We start from the raw sequence: 17,607 nt of genomic DNA, 5'->3' as shown, positions 1-17,607 counted from the left end.
CCCCCCCCCCCCGCCCCCTATCGGCCTCAGTCGCTATCTCGCGCCTCCGCAACTACACACAAAAACTTCCCTGCCATGCTGTCGTGCCCGTATCAGGCACGCGCATGATCCGCAAGAAGCCTCGTTCTCCGTGCCACTACTTCCACCACAGCACACCCCCACGGACATCGCAGCACCCTTTACATGGATGTACACAATGCTAGAGTTTCTTTTGCGGGGCTACCTCATGTACCTCTCCTTTGTGCAGCCGGTCATCTACGGCGCGCAGCTCTGCCGCTCGCCAGACCCCGATGCACTGCAGGTGACAAACGTGACGCTGACGCTCATCTTTGCATGGCTTCTGGAGGTGGCTGATGTGCTGTTTCTCTCCCCCTTTATCGCGATACGCTGGCTTTACCTATGCGCCCGCATCGCTCTAGCCCTGTACTTTTCGCATCATCGCTTTCTCGGTGCGGTGCAGGTCTACGAAAGGCTCTTTTCGAGCCTCGTCGATACATACTTCCCCGTGATCGACTCCGTCGTCGCACGTCACGTGCAGACCATTTGTAACTCCGGGCTCACTCAGTATGGCGCACAGGTGTGCATCGGACTGCTGCGAGGCATCGCCGCGGCCGCGGGGATTGCCAAGACGTTGATGGAGGTCTCCTCGACCACCACGGTACGGGTGGCCCCGCTGCCCCGCCGCATGTCGCAGGAGCGCGGCGGGGGAGAGGTGGAGGACGCCCGCATCTCTCCCCCGCCGCGACCACTGCCGGCCACCCGCTCCGTCCCACTAGAGCTGCCGTCGCTCTTCTACGACAATAGTGACGAGAGGTGATGGCCGGCGCAGCGGGTCGTCGACCAAACGCTTGAGGCGGAGCCTGCTGTGACATGGAGTACATAGAACCAAGGATGGCAGCGCTGCGCGCTGCTTTCGCACCTCACCGGCCCTGAAACGGCAGTGAACCGTGCCCGCCGGCACTCGAACCCCCCTCTGACTCCATCGCCATGTAGTCCTTCTTTCTCACTCCAAGCTGACTCCTTTTTTTTTGCTCTTGCTTTCCTGCACCATCACCCCTTACACGTGAGTGACTGCTTACCTGCCTTTGCCCTCTTCTCCCTTCATTCCTGTCTCGCCCGCCCTTTCTTTCCTTTCAATAACTTGCACCCTCGGTGACCATAGAGAAGAAAGGAACGCTACCGGCCCACGAGAGGTACGAGCTCGTCCTCTTATCATCCCGAGACGCCTGCTGCCGTGCACTCGCCCACTCTTGCGAAACAGCGGTGTTTTCTCAGGCGCTTCTGCGGCTTACTCACCCTTGCTGCCGTTGAAGCGGCGCGCGGCTTCCTCTCTTCCCTTCTATCGACTCACACGGACCGGTGTTCGTTTCTTGTTCCCGACCCTGCTCTTTATGCTCTTTCATGTGTGCATGCATGTGTGGGTACCACTGCGCGCGCGTCGGAGGCTGCACAGTGTGCGCGTTCACTGAGACACAGCCAGAAACGCAAGCGCTCACGCCTATCTTGACGCGCCAACCCCTCACTGCGCCTCCCCCTCCCATACACACACACACACGCACACGGCACGCATGCACCAACCCCTTCATCCCTTATTCACATTGGCATTTTGTACCTCTACCCTGCAGCGTTGTATTTCAGCGGTGCGCCGCGACGGCGTGCGACAGCACACGAATACACGAAAAATAAAAGGAGAGAAAGAGCCACCCCGTCCCGCCGTACATTTCCTTTACGGGATCACAGGCGAATACATTAACGCGCTGCCAAGTGCACGCACCATACACACGCATACACAGAGAGACACACAAGCGAGATGTTGAGCAGTCGTGGGGCCATCACGACTAACGTGGCGCTCGCTGAGTGTGCCGCAGGGCAAAACGCATCAGATAAGAGCGTGTTCCTCTTGAGTGAGTTAGAGAAGGTCTGGGTGGCGGTGGCGGTAGTGGCGCGTCGCCTGCTCCTGGACGGCAGCGCGGTACAAATCGCACCATTCGGCGCGCTGTGGACCGAGGAGTACGTTCTGCTGCGCGATCGGCAGCAAAACCCCTACAAAACGCGTAAGCTGTGCTTTGGCATCAACCTCAACTACGCAAATCGTTACGGTGTGGACACCGGCAAAGTGCCACTGGAGCGGCCTGGCGGGGAAGGCTATGTGCGAGTGAGCATGGCTGACGTTGTAGCAGTGTGTGGCGTGCCCGCGCGCATTGCCTCCGCGGCGCTCAAAGAGTTCTTTCTGTACCTTGGCGAGGGGCTTTCGCGCGGACGCGTGCTCCAGCTGTCGCTGCCAGGCGTCGCCACCATTTCCATGAAGAAACAGAAAGTGGTAATCAGCATGGATGGGGAGCTGTGCATCGACATGTACGAGATCGACAGCCGCAAGTGGCCTGGAGAGCTGCAGCGCGAAGGGTATGAGGCACTGCAGAAGCGGGCGGACACCACGACATCCTCCGCGTTCAGCTCGGCGGCCGCATCGCGTCCGTCGACGTCATGCCTCTCACGGGCCAGCTGGCGTGCCACCCCGGCGTCCACGGCAGGCGACGGCATAGAGGCGAAGAAGCCAGTCTTCATCGCTGCCTCGCCGTCTGGTCGACTCTTTGACGAGATCGCACAGCAGGAAGAGCAGCGCAGAAGGGCGTCACACTCAGCCGCGGTCGCAGAGCGAGAGATGCGCCGCCTCCAGGAGGACCTGGACCGGCGTATTGAACGCTATGACGGTGGCAGATGCTATGCTGATCCCGTTGAAAACGCGGTGAACTACGCAGAGGCTGCCGGTGCAGATGACTTCGACGACGAGCTACGACGCGTCGGCCTGCCACCGCCGAGTGCGTCCGGGGAGTCTGTCTACAACATCATCACTCGCTCTGATCCTCGGGACACGGCCGCAGCCCCCGAGCAATCTCACCAGCACGGGCAGCGTCACCCCCATTCGGCTTCTTCGGCACCCTCGCACCGCCACGGCGTGGCGGCCAATGACGAACCTGAGGTGGAGGTCATAGAAATCGTCGATGAGTCCGACATGGCGAAGCCGCCCACCATGCCAGCAGAGAACCGCCCCCTCGCTCGCAAGGACGCGGAACTAGAACGTATTCTGCGTGACGAGGAGCCTTTTAGCCGACCCATTTCCCGCCGCACGTACCACGAGTCAAGTGCGGCACGGGACCTGATCTACTCTCAGCCGTACGAGGCGCCTTCACGCGGGGCGGGCTCAGCAGCAACAGTGGGGCCGTCACCGGCGACACACGAAAAGCACTCCGCGAGCATAGACACTAGCACACACATCGACGCCCTCGCAGCGGCCACAAGGCCCGGGCAGACCCATGAGGGCGTACCCCGCTTTGGGCGCAAACGGTTTGATTCAAAACAGCTCGACAGCGATCATATCGGAACTCTTCTTCAATACCGCGAGTATTGAGACGCATGTAGCGGCTATTCACGGACAGAGTCTCAGTGGCGTAGCACCACCACTTGGCGTGCGGCCGTGATGCAGGAAGACTTGCTACGCGATCGTCTCATGCGCGACTAAACTTGCGATGGCTGGCCTTCACGATGCGCCTCTCCTCCCGCCCTCATGATGGTGTGTTGGCTGTGCGTATGGTGCCCTTTTGTTTCTTTTTGTGTGTGTGTGTGTGTGTCTGAGGCTCATGTGCCTGCATGCCTTTTTTTTTGCGTCTTCAGTTTCAGAGAAGGATAAGGTGCACCGCTCTTGCCACCGCACTCGCTGAGCGAGGGCAGCGGAAAGGTCGATCCATGTGAGTACGTAGGCGCACGAGCTGCCTAGTGCCTCACTCTCGCAGACCCGATGATCAAACTTCTCATGTCCCCCCCCCTCCCCAACGCACACACACTGAGCCCACCCCTGCTGGGTCATTCGTCACAAGCCCCTCATCTTACATGTACTGCTGCGACTCGCTGCCCCCTTCCCACACTGCTCCGACACCCTCGTCTTCCCTCCTGCTCAACCCCCTGTGGCCTTCCCATGCCTTAGCAAATCCGCCTGCGCCTCACCCAACACGTACATGGAAGAGTCGGCGCATGGGTTTTCGTTTATGTGCGCGTATAATCCGTTGCAGCGCAGTGGGAAGTCGAAAGTAAAAAAAGAAGTCTACCTCACTCCACCTGCTCAAGTTGTGCGGTGCCCGATCGATCCTACGTGAACCGTTCAGGAATCATAAGCTAGTCCGCTGCTGCAACTGCCTCCATCGACTGTCTATGGATGCAGTAGTGTGTCAGCAGAAGAGCACGGTGTTGACCATTGCACGACTCTCTCACGGGCACGCACACGCATCCAGACATCTTGAGACCTATTGAAGGTTTGGTGTATGTTTGCAATTCTTCGATGCTTTTCCGATCGCGTCGAAGCACCGCAAGTGCTGGTGGGCTGAGCCCGCGCCACGTCGTCTCTCCCTCCTATGAGCGACCCAGCTCGGCCCCGGTGGCTGGGGTGGTTCCGCTCAACCCGAGTACAAGCGTCCCTATTCTTCCCATCAGCGGCTCAGTCGGCGGACTGCACAGCGTGGAGGATCGTCTGCGCATTGTGAAGCGTAACCGCACCCGTGATGATGATTTAACGCGCACACCACCGTCGCCGCGTTTGCAGGAGGCGCTTGCCATCACCTCAGACCCCTCCTATCCAGAGGTAAATGCCTCTCCCTCGGTGACTGCCGGCACGGCACCTCCCTGCGCCGCGTACCCGACCTTCAGCATGGCCCGCCTACCCAAGCATGAGCAGCACGTGATGGACGCGATGGTGCGTGAGTTCACCGAAGTCTTGTTCTTTGCGAAATCGTGAGCAAGCGGAAGGCAGATCATCGGTAGGAAGAAAGCGCGACGCCAGCGCACACGTAGGAGACGACGCGGAAAAGCGTGACACCTCTGGTTTGGGCTCGACTGCCGACGTGTTGTGCCGCGATTCGATCCACCGCTCCCCCACCACTGCTCCTCTCAGCACTGTTTCTCCTCCTTCATGGCCGCCACAACTCTGTACTAGTGGTCACCCCCTCCACAAGAACGAAAACCACCATGGTTGTGCACGTGTGCTATGTATGCGTGCTCCTCACGTGCCAGAAAACTGCACGGGCGATGCGTGGCGAACGACACCTGTGCGGCGACGTCATCCTTTTATTTCTCATCCTGCGCTCCCACCCTTTCCCTCCGACACCAGCTCCAGCGCCCCCGTCCTGCCTTGCCCAACAGACGACCGGAAAGAGCACACTGAAGTGTGCGAAGGAAACGAACATGGACCACCAGCACCACCCCTTCTTCTCCCCGAATCATCGCACTTACTGTTCTCGCTCTCCTCTTCATCTTTTTCTCTCCATCGCTCTCGCGTGCGGTCTGGCACCTGCTCTCCTCCCTTGTCTCTCTCCACACTGCAACTACGCGCGCGGCACTGCACAAGCTTTCGTGAGAAGGTGCTGGCGCTCCTCACTTCCTCACCACCACCACCGCCACCCCTTTGTGTTAAACTTGTTGCTGTGCTCTCTCTCTCCTCCCTCCCCCCTTTTTGTCCGTTGCGCATCTTTTAGCTCCACCCTTTCCCCTCTAGCGCCCGCCGTCGAAGCCTGAGACGATGCCGCAGAACGAGTACATTGAGCAAGCGCAGAAGCGCTACGGTCGCCGCCTTGACCATGTCGAGCGCACCCGCAAGCGCGAAGCCCGCAAGGCGCACACGGATGCGAACTACCTGAAGCGGGTGCGTGGTATAAAGGCCAAGCTGGCGCAAAAGGCCCGCTACGCGGAAAAGGCTGAAATCCGCAAGAAGATCCGTGAGCATGAGGAGAAGCAGACGACGGAGCGGGTGAAGGACAAGGGGCCCAAGAATGCTTTGCCCGGCTTCCTGATGGACCGTAGCGAGGCCGACCGCGCCAAGGTGCTGTCAAACTCGTTGAAGCAGAAGAGGAAGGAGAAAGCCGGCAAGTGGGCCGTGCCGATCGAGAAGGTCAAGACGGTGTCGGAGGATGAGATGCTCAAGGCTGTCACCTCTGGCAAGCGCGGGAAGAAGTCGTGGAAACGCTTGGTGAACAAGGTAACATTCGTCGGGGAGACCTTCACCCGCCGCATGCCGAAGATGGAGCGCTTCATTCGGCCCATGGCACTGCGCTTCAAGAAGGCCCACGTCACCCACCCGGAGCTGAAGGCCACCTTCTGCCTCCCCATCATCTCTGTCAAGAAGAACCCGCAGGGCAAGATGTACACCGGCCTTGGCGTCATCACGAAGGGCTCCGTGATTGAGGTGAACGTGTCCGAGTTAGGTCTGGTGACGCCGTCTGGTAAGGTAGTGTGGGGCAAGTACGCGCAGGTAACAAACAACCCGGAGAACGACGGCTGCATCAATGCCGTGCTGCTCGTCTGAGTTACTTGTCCCAAGCGCGGAGGGACACAAGTGTGACGCACGATCACGGTGAGGGGGACAATCCCCCGGAAAGGCAAGTAACAGATAGAGAGAGAGCAACAAAGTGAAAACATACGCTGCTCATTTAGTCACTCACCCTCCACGTGCTCCCTCGCACTGTTCTCACCGATTCCTTTGTTTTTCCGCTTCTGTACTTTAGAATGAATAGGCCGTTGCCGGTGATTTGAGTCTTCTGTGCTGTCGCTACTTCCCTGTGTGAGCTACTCGCAGCTTGTGCATGAGGAAGAGGTGGGCTGTGGTGAGCGCCTGCCTTTTGAACCGTCTTTTTGTCGACGGTGAAAACATGAGTGTGGTGGTGGCCGAAACACGAAAAGGATGCGATGCGCATATAATATACCACCGCGGTGTGAATGTTTGGGCGTGTGTGTGTGTGCCCGAAGGCGGAAACGAATTTTCTTGTGCGGCCATGTGCTGACGGCGGCTGGATAAGTGTAGCTGCTAAAGAAGATACGGTGCATGTGCACGGTCCTCGGCGCGTGTGTTCGCTCTTTGTTATCTCTCCATAACATCTTTCGAGTAACTTTCTCACTTTCGTCTGTTTTTGTGTTTTTCTCCTTTCTTTCTCCTGCAATTGTGTGTGTGTGTGTGTGTTTGTAGAAGTGTGCGTGTGTTTTTAGGTGAGAATATTGTGTATGCTGTATGTACGCTCAGCAAATCGCATGAAAGCGCTATGCAATCATCGGACCAGGCATGGGGGGGGACGTTGTGCGCGTTATTGAAGGCAAGCTCTGCTTACACGCGCTTGTTCTCGCTTCCTCCTTCGCGCGTCCCCATCACCCACCCACACTTGCAGTACATTGGAGACTTCGGCGAGGTCGCGCCACATTCTTCATCCTCTCGTTACCTTGGCGCGTGCTCTGCTGTGGTGCGTGGCATGACCTGTTTGGTGGACTACGAACCTGCCGCCCTCCGCTCCGCCCCCCCTCCTCCCTCTCTCTGCCTTTCACGTCGCTGCCAAAGCACGCACTTCTTTGCGGATTTATACGCAGTCACGCATCATTTAAGCAATTGCAACATACGCAGACGTGCAAGTGCATCCCTACCTACATGCATACAGCGATAAACTCTCGAGCGTTGGCAGTGCTTGTAGGATTTGTGGTTTGCCATCTCCCAGCCGTGCCGCCCAGGCCACACCGATATATCCGCCGCAGCCTCGCTTGAAGTTGTTGTTTTTCTTTGCACGTCACTGCCCGCGTAAGCCTGACACTTCCACCGCCATCACCGCCACCCCTTCTTTCGTGTTCGCTTGCCTCTGTCCCACGCCCTTCCCCTCTCCCGCGGCAACCAGCCTGCGCTGACGAAACTAATTCTAGTCGTATCCCCTTCAAGGGCAGATATCTAGCGACATCATGTCCAAGCTCATCAGTGACGCAATCGCCGCCGAGGATGTTAGCAAGTGGTACACCTCCTATGAGCTTTACCCCCCTCGTAGCGAGAAGGCGGAGGAGGACATGATGAAGGTGCTAGTCCCCAACTTTATGCGTCAGTCGCCAGTCTTCCTCGACTTGACGTGGGGCGCTGGTGGTCGCACGAGTGACACGACGATGCGCCTCTGCAAAGACCTCCAGCATGCGTACCCTGACACGCCCATCAATATGCACATTACATGCACCAACACGCCGAAAGGTCTCATCAACGAGGCGCTTGACTTTGCCAAGACACATGGCATCCGCAACATCCTCGCCCTCCGCGGCGACCCGCCACGTGGTGAGGAGTTCCGGGCCGACCCGGATGGCTTCGCGTGCGCGAGGGATCTTGTGAGATACATTCACGACACGTACGGCGACTACTTCTGCGTGTCGGTCGCTGGCTACCCTGAGGGCCACCCGAGCCGCATCGCCGAGGACGGCGCCATCTCAGACGAGGACCACCAGAAAGAGCTGGAGTACCTCAAGGAGAAGGTGGATGCCGGAGCCAGCTTTATCATCACGCAGCTCTTCTACGATGCCTCCCTGTACGTGCAGTTCGTGAAGCGCTGCCGGGAGATAGGCATTACGGTCCCCATTCTAGCAGGGCTGCTTCCCATCACGACCTACGCCGGGTTTGTGCGGATGGTGTCACTGTGCAAGACGAGCGTTCCCAGCGATGTGAAGAAGCGGGTAGAAGAGCTCAAGGAGAACCCTGACGGTCTCAAGGAGTACGGTGTGGAGCAGTGTGTGCAGATGATTGAGTGCATTCGCACCTCTGGACTCGACTACCACCACCTCCACTTCTACACGCTCAACAACAGCGCGCAGACCTTCAAGGTCCTAAAGCGGCTAAACGCGCTGGTGGAGTGACGTGCGCTTCATCGACAGGAATCCGATCTCCACTTACCCCTCTCCCCTCGTCCCATCGCTTGCCAGCATCGTGCGCGCACGATTTCATGCATAAATGCAGCTCATCCCATAGAAGCCGGGACGAGGGAGAACACGGAAAGACTTCGCACCGACTGCGAAGTGTGCTGTGGGCTCTGTAGAGAAGGGCTGCGTGCCTCCGCTTTCCCATGACTCTCTTCCTCTATCCGTTTTTTTTTTCTGATTTGGTCTGACGTTCTCGGCGCGTCGAACTGTGATTGTGTCACGGCGCGTTTTTTTTTTCGCGGCTCGTTTGCCGTCTTCTTTGCCGCCGTCATGCGTCTGCTTTGGGTAACTGTCCTGGCGCATGCGTGCGTGGAGAGAAGCTGGCGAGCACCTCTAACTCACATGTGCACTCTCACAGACGCACACATGCACATACTCCGGTTCATGTAACACTCTTCACGTTTTTGATCGCCACTCCTGTGCATCTCTCTCTCTGTGTCTCTCTGTGTGTGCGTAAGTGCTTCCTCCCCTCTGCTGCTCTCTCTCTCCTCCTCCCCTTCTCTCCCTCTCCTCGCCATCTCCATTTTGTTATGGAAGCGGCCGCGTCGTCTTTCGCGCATAACGTTCTTTGTTTTTTTAGTCTTTTTCTTTTTTCGCCACGGCGGTGTCGAACACACGCACAGGCATCTCCGTCCCCTAACTGCCAACTCCCCTCTCACCTTATCACCTCGCGGAGAGGTGGGGGATCCTCACTCTTCCTGTCATGCCGCGCGCGCAGTGGACGGGTAACAGTTACTGCGTAGACCATTTCCCGTGTACTCTGGCAAGCGAGAGCACCCGCGGAAATGCCTCTGCTGATCGTGTGAGTGTGTTGGTCGTGCCCCCTTGTTTTATCTCCGTCTCGTGACCAGTGCATCTTGAGAAGGAATTCGAAGTCAACGCAGCAGCCGTCGTCTCGGCTCTCCCTTCACGGGATTTTTCAAATTGTTCACAGACCGGCACCGCCGCTCCCCTTGCGAGTACGTATCTGCGGCGCAGCAAACCTCAGCGATGGAATTCACACAAGCGCAACGCCATCTGTGCTCTTCGTATTGCCCTGTTGCTCCACTCATCTCCACGTGGGCAGAATAGTTCCAGTAAGCAACAATCCGCTGTCGCTCGGTGTCCTCCTCCTCCTCACGTACACTCTCCCTCTTTCGCCTCCCTCGAGCACACTGCCGCACTTCTCGTCCCCAAGCGAAGGTAAGCATATCAGTCCATCAACCGCGCTGCCCGACAGAAGCTTGCACAACGGAACAAGCACGACGGCAAAACGACAGACCGAAGGAAAGGCACCATCAGACGCATAACCCGGCAAACACAAAATGAGCATCCGCGAAAAGACGGTGTATAATGCGCTGCCCAAGCTTCCAGGCTTCTCATTCGCAGAGCTGCAGCACCCCGCAACGCATGGAAGACGACAGTACTGCACCATCGACGATGAAGGCACACGGACCGTGAAGGATGCAGCGGCCCTCGACGGCTCCGCTGTAGCCGCCGGCTCGGCGCCGGAGGGGTGTGGCATCCCGGTGCGCATCATTCTCCAGCGCTTTCCGTCGTGGCGAACCTTAGACGACAAGGTGCTGCGCTTTTTCGCCTATTACACGGAGAACGTGGTGGGAAGCAGAATTGAGACATGGCGAGTGCGCAAGGTGAAGCTGCACTACTTTCTCGCTGACGGATCTCTGAGCATCGTGGAGACACCGGCAGTGGCAAACAGCGGCCTGCAGAAGGGCACTATGGTGTCGCGCTTCAGACCAGACGGGGTGGACGTCTTCCGGCTCTGCATCGGCGCCTCCATTAAGTGCCGTGGGTTGGAGTACAACCTCGTAGACTGCGACGCCTTTACGCGTGATTTTTTCGAGGTGATGGGGATGCCACAGCCCGAGCCGCTCGAGTACCCTCGTGACGAGTTCGAGACGAGCGCCATGCGCCGCCCTGGCAGGATAGATGAGCAGCACATCGAAATGCGGCGCGTGGTTGAGATGCAGGCGGCAACGCGTGCGGGCACTCATGCCAGCCTTCTCACACCTGCAGAGCGGGCAAAGGCGCGCAACTTCTACGAATACGACCGCAACGTGCTGTGCTTCTACGCTGTCTGGGAAAAGAGGAAGTTCCGCATCTACTTCTACCTGGCGGATGGTAGCATTGCCGTGCTTTTCGACAAGGCGGAGAACGACGGCCGCGACCCGTACCCGGTCTTTGTGCGCCGCCGCCGCATCCCGAAGGAGGCGCGCGCGGTGCTGCTCTCCTCCGAAACGCTCAACCACCCACAGGGTCCACCACCGGCGTGCGTGGGCGCGGAGGATCTGCGCACCGGTACAACGGTGGACATCTTCACGCGACCCTTCTTCATCTACGACTGCGACGAGCACACACGGGCGTACATGGAGGCGCGAGGCATCCCTGAGCCAGCCGTCACCACGCCACTGTGCGAAGAAGACGAAATCACGGTAGGCAAGCGCCGACCACGGCTGGCCAAGGATGCACGCGATGCCGCCGGCGACTCTGGCAAGCGCTTCGGCGCGTCGACAATGGTCTTCAGAGACTCTGCTGGGGAGAAAGATGCGTTGAAGCTAACCCGCTACGCGCAAGATGTCTTCCGCTTTGGTGCCGAGATGGTGAACCCGTCGGAAGAGAATGAGGGGCGTCAGTTCATCGTGTGCTACTACCTCGCCGACGACACCGTGTCCGTCTTCGAGCTGCAGGTGCCGAATAGCGGCCACGTTGGTGGGAAGATTTTTGCGCGCCGTGCGGTGGAAAACCTGCAGAACCCCGCGCGGCTCAAGGTGGGCAACATCATTCGCCTGGATGGCGTCGACTACCTGCTCAAGGAGATGGATGAGCGCACGAAGAGGTACCTCGAGATGGGAATGCCTAACATGGAGGAGTCCTATTTTCGCACCCAGGAAATTCTCGGCATAGTGGCTTCGTACCTACAGCAGCAGTTTTCCCGCATATCCGACGCCTTTCGTCACTACGCCTCATCGTCGACGCAAGGGCTGACGCGAGAGAACGTGCGCGAGGTGCTGAGTGACGCCGGCGTACACGCGACGGATGCAGAGCTGACCAACGTGATGGAGCGCGCCGACGGCGACAAGGATGGTTGGGTGTCGCTGGCTGATTTCACGGAGCAGTTCATGCAACAGCTGTTTATCTCGAACTTCAAGCCACGCGAGTCGCAGAAGAGATGGGGTGACACCCGCAACGGCGTGGTGGTGCAGCGGGGGCCGGTGCAGAGCGCAATGATGCTGGCGAAGAAGGTCAACGCCGAGGCGCAGGCGGAAGCTGCCCTGCAGCGCTTCCTTACACTCATCGAGGCACGCCGCACACTCGCCATCCGCTCCTTTCGCAGCGCCTCCGAGTCAGCGTATGACGGTAACTTGGGCATGTCCGAGTTCCAGGATTGTGTAAAGGATCGCCTTAAGACGCCCATGACGGATGACGAGATCGGGGCGCTGCTCTACCGGTTCTATCACACTCCAGGGCTGAACGACTGGACGGCGAGGCGGCTTCCACTGCAAGAAATCCGGCGTATTCTCTTCCTGTGAGGGACGGCGAGACGCGCCGATCGAAGTGTATGCGCTAGTCTGGTGAGTGGGTGCCGCTGCCGGATGTACACTAACGTGACTGCTTGTTTTTCTTAGTGCACGGATCCTTAGTTTTGCTTTTCCATCGAGAATCCCTTCTATTTCTTGCCTCTCTCTGTGCTTGAACGTGAGTTGCGGGGTAGTGGCGCCGCTTTGCAACTGTGCCACGCTGCTTGCAGGGCCTGTGCCGTGGATCGGTTCGCGCAACGGCCACCTTGTCCAGTGTGTGTCTCTATCCCCCCCCCCACAGAGGGGGGAGCGGCAGATCTCTTGGTGTCAATATCTGTGTGTTTGCATGTCTATTAGAATTCTTTTCTTCTGTGAAGAAATACAAACTCTATGGTCCGTCGATGCAGCCTTCCCTCCTCTCACAGGCAGCGCCGCGAGGTATCGATATCTTGCTTGAGGATCAGTGCCTTGACCCTCTAGGTAGGGTATTCCTCGCCACATATGCGCATACACAAGAGCAACCGCTTCCAGTGGAACGTTGCGTTTCCTGCACACTCCACCTTATTCCTCAATCCTCTTGACCGTCTCACTCATTTTACCCTCACTCCCGCTCAACCTCTGGTTTACGCGTGCGTTGTCTTATCCTCCCCTCCCCCCTCCCCTTCACCCACGCACAGCATACCTCAGTTTTTTAACGCACCTGCAGCACGGCCTTTCCTCCTCTCAGACGCGCCATACACAGATTTTCCGTGGTCGACGTTCGTCCTTTCCTTCGTGCCACGGTTTCCCATCATTGGCGCCTCTTTTTCAAACTCAACCCTTAAAAACGCGGAGTGTAATAGCGATAATCAAACTTTTACTCGCCCCCCCCTCCCCATCACCTCAAGGCAGCCACAATGGCCACCGCCGCTCACCTGCAGAAGATAACAGGCCTCAAGGAGGCCCGCGCAAAGGAGTGTTTTGACGCCTTCGGCAGCTACCCCGCCGCCCTCGCGTCGTTCGCGCAGTCGTTTTCCGCCATTCCAGCTGACTTCTTCGAGGACACAACCGTGGCCCACAAAAATGCAGAGAAGATCAACGATGAGCTACGCGTCATTCACCGCAAAGCGCGAGAGTTGAAGGCCAAGTCAGGCAAGTCGGACGCGGAGGTGTGGAGGATGTATTCCGCAGAACAGAAGGCGCTGTCGGAAGCCACAGCGCCAACAGCTCAGGGCTCGGTGCTGGGGGAGGCACCAGCGACGCAGACGAACGTGTCTGGCGCTCCCGCCGCACCCAGCACGTCGTCAGCCAATGCAAGCGCCTTTGGCTTTGGTGTTGCAGCTTCCACTCAGGCCACGTCAATGCCCGGCGCAAAGCCAATGTTCGGCTTCGGCAACGCTGCAGCTACGACGCCGAAGCCCGCCTCTGATGCGGCAGTGCCGATTTCCTTCGGCTTCGGCAAGACTGCTGCAACGACAACCACAACGGCTACTGCTCCGTCGGTGTCCAGCTTTGGTGCGGCTGCCGAGGCAGCCACTGCGGACCGGGCGTCAAAGAAGCCCGTGAAGTATTGCAAGCCAACTCATTTCACCGGCCCTTACTTTGATATGCCCCTCTTCTGGCAGGTAGAGGTGGTGGAGCGGGCGCCACTGCTAAACCTGAACAACGGATTTCTGGAGGCGCACAAGGATGAGCTGCGGCAGCGGCTCGAGAAATGGGTGGAGAAGGCCGCATTTTACCGCAAGCCCGTGCAGTACGTAGAGATCGAAGACGAGGATGAGGATGTGGTGCGCGTCATCATCAAGGACGCAGACCGCACCTTCTTCCATCCGGACCACCGCCGAAAGATGGTGGCGTTTCTGAACGCCATGTACCACGAGTTCCACGCGTACGGCCAGGCCATGAGCTATCTTGCTGGCTTGTGCATGCTTGTGCTGACCGAGGTTGAGACGGCGGCAGTGATCCGGTTTGTGGCGACGGAGTACCTGAAGGGGCACTGGGCAGCGGAGGCGGTGGGCTTCGCCACGAGTGCGTGGGTGGTCGAGTACTTTATGCAGAAGCAGCAGCCCGAGGTCGCGAAGCATCTGGAGAAGCTGAATTTCTGGCCGGACACATACCTGCAGAAGATCTTGACAGGTCTGTGCATTCACGTGCTGCAATTCAACGAACTCTTCAGCTTCTTGGATGCCTTCATGCAAGGCGGCATGCGATTCCTCATCCGCTTCTGTCTCGCCATTGTCGAGCACTTCCGCACCGAACTACTCGCCATCAAGAGCTCCACCGAGGCGAACGAGCTGTACGAGCTGATGCGCCTGGATTATCGCGTCGCTGACCACGAGGATGTCCTGGCCATTCTTCAGCGGGCACCGTACATCGACCTCGGAGAGGATGGAGACAGCATCGATCTCATCCGCAGCCAGGTCTACGAGAAGCGCATTGCGCCTCGCCTGCAGCGGGCGCCAAAGACGGAAACGTTTGAGCCGTGCGAAATCTGCGACAAGAAACGGCCAAAGTGGTGGAACGAAGACCTCGGTGCTGTGTGCGATGACTGCAAGGCCACCCATCCACACATCGAGTTCGAGAAGTACTGAAGACGCTTAAAACCAAAAAAGAGAGATGGGGAAGAGGAGCTCTTTGTTCGGACAGCTTGAAAAGCTTCCGAGAGCGGCTCAGCTTCCTTTCGCGACATTCCGTGCCGGTGCTTCCTATCGCCCCATCGTTTCGTTTTTTTTTCCTGCCGCCCCCTGTGAAGGGGCGGGGCGGGGGGCGCGTGCGTAAGCCGCAACCGTTGTGCCGCTACTGCCACGGTGTGCACGCAAAGGCAAAAGAAGAGAATCAAGCTCCGCAGCGAGTGTGCATCCTGCACGCATAGGTGGTACACGGGAGGATATATGCAATACTCTGCATCGACCATGATGAGAGCCCCGCCAGCTATCCCTTCCTGTGCGTGTTGCTGGTCTTTTCTCGTTCCTTGTTGTACGCGCAACCCCAAGTGACGGGGCAACTAAGCCGTTTAGTCACGCGAAATGGACGAAGCACACCTCTCAGCTGCCCTTCTCTATCTTCTATGCTTCTTGTTTGTTTTCACCGCTTAGTGCATCTCCATTGCCTCCCTTCAGCCCCTCGCGAGCCATTCGCTGTATTAGCGTAGTCGCACCGGCAAAGCCAGGGCTGTGGGAATCGGCGTGTTCCTCTCCCTTTCCCTTCTCTCAGCCTGCCTTGCCTTTCCCATACACCTTCCATCACTCTCGCTTCATCAGATGATATGGAAGAACGCAGCAGCTGCATCTGCACAGCTGCGACAGCCCCTCCCCACAGCCAACCAATCATCCTTCCCACGCGCGCTACTGCGCCTTCACCCACAATATCTGTCTAGATCCCCTTTTTCTTCGTTTCCATTTCGTCCCCTGCTTTGCCACTGGCACGCCTGTCCCTCCTTCCTGCATAGCGACGACTGCTCGGCGCGTTCGCATGTTGTGTGTGTGTGTGCGCGCGCGTCTGCCCTTTGGCCGTCATCATTTTCTACTCTCTTCCCCAGTACTTGTTTTTTTTTTCTGTGCAGATTCATGCAGATTGTGCCAGAGACTGAAGCGCATGGAGTGTTGCTGAGGTTCGTGATCGACGACACGCACGGCTTTTTCTAACCTTCCCTGCTCCACGGACTCGCGCAAGCGCCGTTGTTTTGCTTACTTTCTCATCCCTCAGCTCTTCCTTTCTTCACACCGCGCTGAAGGAGCACCTCTCTCTCTCGCACTCCACTCCGCCTTCTCAATTTTCTTTTCCTGCCATTCGCACATTGGAATCTTTTCATCGCTGTCTGAGCGGCGCTTTTGCATACAAGCTGGTGGGTGCCATCACGGATTTGTGCGTGTTTGTGTCCATCTGTTTCCTCTATTAGTGTGCTGTGACTCAGATCCTCTTGGTCATCCCTTCAACCCTCTGTGTTTCGGGTCTTCCTGTCGCCCGTTCCCCAGTCATAACGCAAGGCCGTATATTCCTTTTTTATTTTGGGCTTCAGCTCTCTCTCTCTCTGTTTCGCGTTTGCTCTTTCGGTATTGTCCTCCCCTCTCTTTGCGGATTTCTGGCGCAACCTCCTTCCTGCTCCACAACCCTGTCCGCTGTTCTGTTTACCTATGCTCTTTATAAGACGTCTGTGCACACGCACTCGGTGCGTCGCGCTTCTGCTGCTTTCGTAATCCTTTTTTTTTCTCTGTGTGCATGTTACGTTTGTGGGAAGCTGCGATGCTGCCACCGGTGAGGTTGCCCGAATGTCTGCACATGAGCTCCGCCGAGGTACGTGAGGCGGAAGTCGTCGTCGTGTGTGAAGGGCTGAGCAAGGATACTTGGAATCCCCCAGTGATCTGGCCGCTAGGTCAGGTGCCGGCCTTGCCGACGCCAACGTGGGTGCTCATCTTCCTCATCGCTCGGCGTGCACGTGCATCAGGCGCACGTTCCCTCCAGCCCCCTTCACACAGCTGCAACTTACCGCTCTTTCCCTGTGCTGCACGGTGATGGAGAGTTGCACGTGTCGAACTGCAAGCACACCTGGATGAGTTGCCGTCATGAGACGGTGTCGGCGATCCGTGCCACCAGCGGGGTGAGCGTGCACTTCCTTCTCCTCCACTCGTGTGGCCGCACGACAACGTCCAGCACGGACTTCTTCAACTTCTGAGTACTACTCTTTGCTGTAGCGGCGGCGCGCCAAGTGCCGCCGCAGTGGCAGCCGGACGATGCTGAACCGGGACCAAGTGGAGGAGTGGGTTTGCAGGCAGGTGCTTCTTGTCCTATGGTACGGCTAATTCCATGATGTGTGTCTGTACTGAATGGTGCGTATGTCCGCCTTCGCCTTTTCCACTGGTTTCATCAACTAACGACAATTCACTGCGGAGCTTCCCCCGCGGCATGGTGGTGGTATGATGCTGTCGCGCTCTCTGTGGCTGTGGCGGTGATGCCTCATTTTCTCTTTCCTTTACTTCTTTACTTCGCCCTCCCTGATGACAGAGGGCACGTCAGTGCGTGGTGTCCAGGGTCCAATGCATGCCCCCCTCCCTCCCACACACACACACACACTCCGTGTGGGGAGTTCAAGCAGCCCCTCCCTACCCCTGCCGAATGCCGAGCCACTTCTGGTGCTGACAGGGCCAAGCACCCGCGACGCAGGGAGGTCAGAGCGATGCATCACTGCCGATGCCGGCGGTCAGGTCCTGGATGGCGCGATGCGTCTGAGCGACCTGCGACAGCGTGAGCATGCTTGCACCATCCATACGATGGGCACGAGTGCCGACCTGACTGGAACGTATCCCACACGCACCCGGCCCTCAGGCTGCCTACCGGTGGGGGAGCCTGAGCCACCCCGATA

At 58.0% G+C, this 17,607-nt stretch overlaps 6 protein-coding genes across 6 annotated transcripts; all 6 read left to right on the top strand.

Annotated features, from left to right (window-relative positions):
* Positions 1–196: 196 nt before the first annotated feature.
* Positions 197–817, top strand: LDBPK_366700 (hypothetical protein, conserved; the record flags this gene model as incomplete). The annotated part of the gene is made up of 1 exon (XM_003865733.1): positions 197–817. The coding sequence occupies one exon, from the start codon at positions 197–199 to the stop codon at positions 815–817; it is 621 nt and encodes a 206-aa protein (XP_003865781.1).
* Positions 818–1,810: 993 nt separating this feature from the next.
* LDBPK_366690 (hypothetical protein, conserved) lies at positions 1,811–3,409 on the top strand (the record flags this gene model as incomplete). Its single annotated transcript, XM_003865732.1, has 1 exon — positions 1,811–3,409. The coding sequence occupies one exon, from the start codon at positions 1,811–1,813 to the stop codon at positions 3,407–3,409; it is 1,599 nt and encodes a 532-aa protein (XP_003865780.1).
* A 2,157-nt stretch (positions 3,410–5,566) lies between these two features.
* On the top strand, positions 5,567–6,349 carry LDBPK_366680 (40S ribosomal protein S8, putative; the record flags this gene model as incomplete). Its single annotated transcript, XM_003865731.1, has 1 exon — positions 5,567–6,349. One exon carries the CDS (start codon positions 5,567–5,569, stop codon positions 6,347–6,349), a length of 783 nt encoding a protein of 260 aa, XP_003865779.1.
* A 1,409-nt stretch (positions 6,350–7,758) lies between these two features.
* Positions 7,759–8,688, top strand: LDBPK_366670 (methylenetetrahydrofolate reductase, putative; the record flags this gene model as incomplete). The annotated part of the gene is made up of 1 exon (XM_003865730.1): positions 7,759–8,688. One exon carries the CDS (start codon positions 7,759–7,761, stop codon positions 8,686–8,688), a length of 930 nt encoding a protein of 309 aa, XP_003865778.1.
* Positions 8,689–10,055: 1,367 nt separating this feature from the next.
* LDBPK_366660 (hypothetical protein, conserved) lies at positions 10,056–12,281 on the top strand (the record flags this gene model as incomplete). Its single annotated transcript, XM_003865729.1, has 1 exon — positions 10,056–12,281. The coding sequence occupies one exon, from the start codon at positions 10,056–10,058 to the stop codon at positions 12,279–12,281; it is 2,226 nt and encodes a 741-aa protein (XP_003865777.1).
* An 884-nt stretch (positions 12,282–13,165) lies between these two features.
* Positions 13,166–14,839, top strand: LDBPK_366650 (hypothetical protein, conserved; the record flags this gene model as incomplete). Its single annotated transcript, XM_003865728.1, has 1 exon — positions 13,166–14,839. The coding sequence occupies one exon, from the start codon at positions 13,166–13,168 to the stop codon at positions 14,837–14,839; it is 1,674 nt and encodes a 557-aa protein (XP_003865776.1).
* Between the last annotated feature and the right edge of the window lie 2,768 nt (positions 14,840–17,607).

This window comes from Leishmania donovani, chromosome 36 (assembly GCF_000227135.1).
Source record: "Leishmania donovani BPK282A1 complete genome, chromosome 36".
In the NCBI taxonomy this organism is placed as follows: Eukaryota; Euglenozoa; class Kinetoplastea; order Trypanosomatida; family Trypanosomatidae; genus Leishmania; species Leishmania donovani.
Note: the sequence above shows the minus strand (reverse complement) of the source record. Positions and strands in the feature narration are given on the sequence as shown.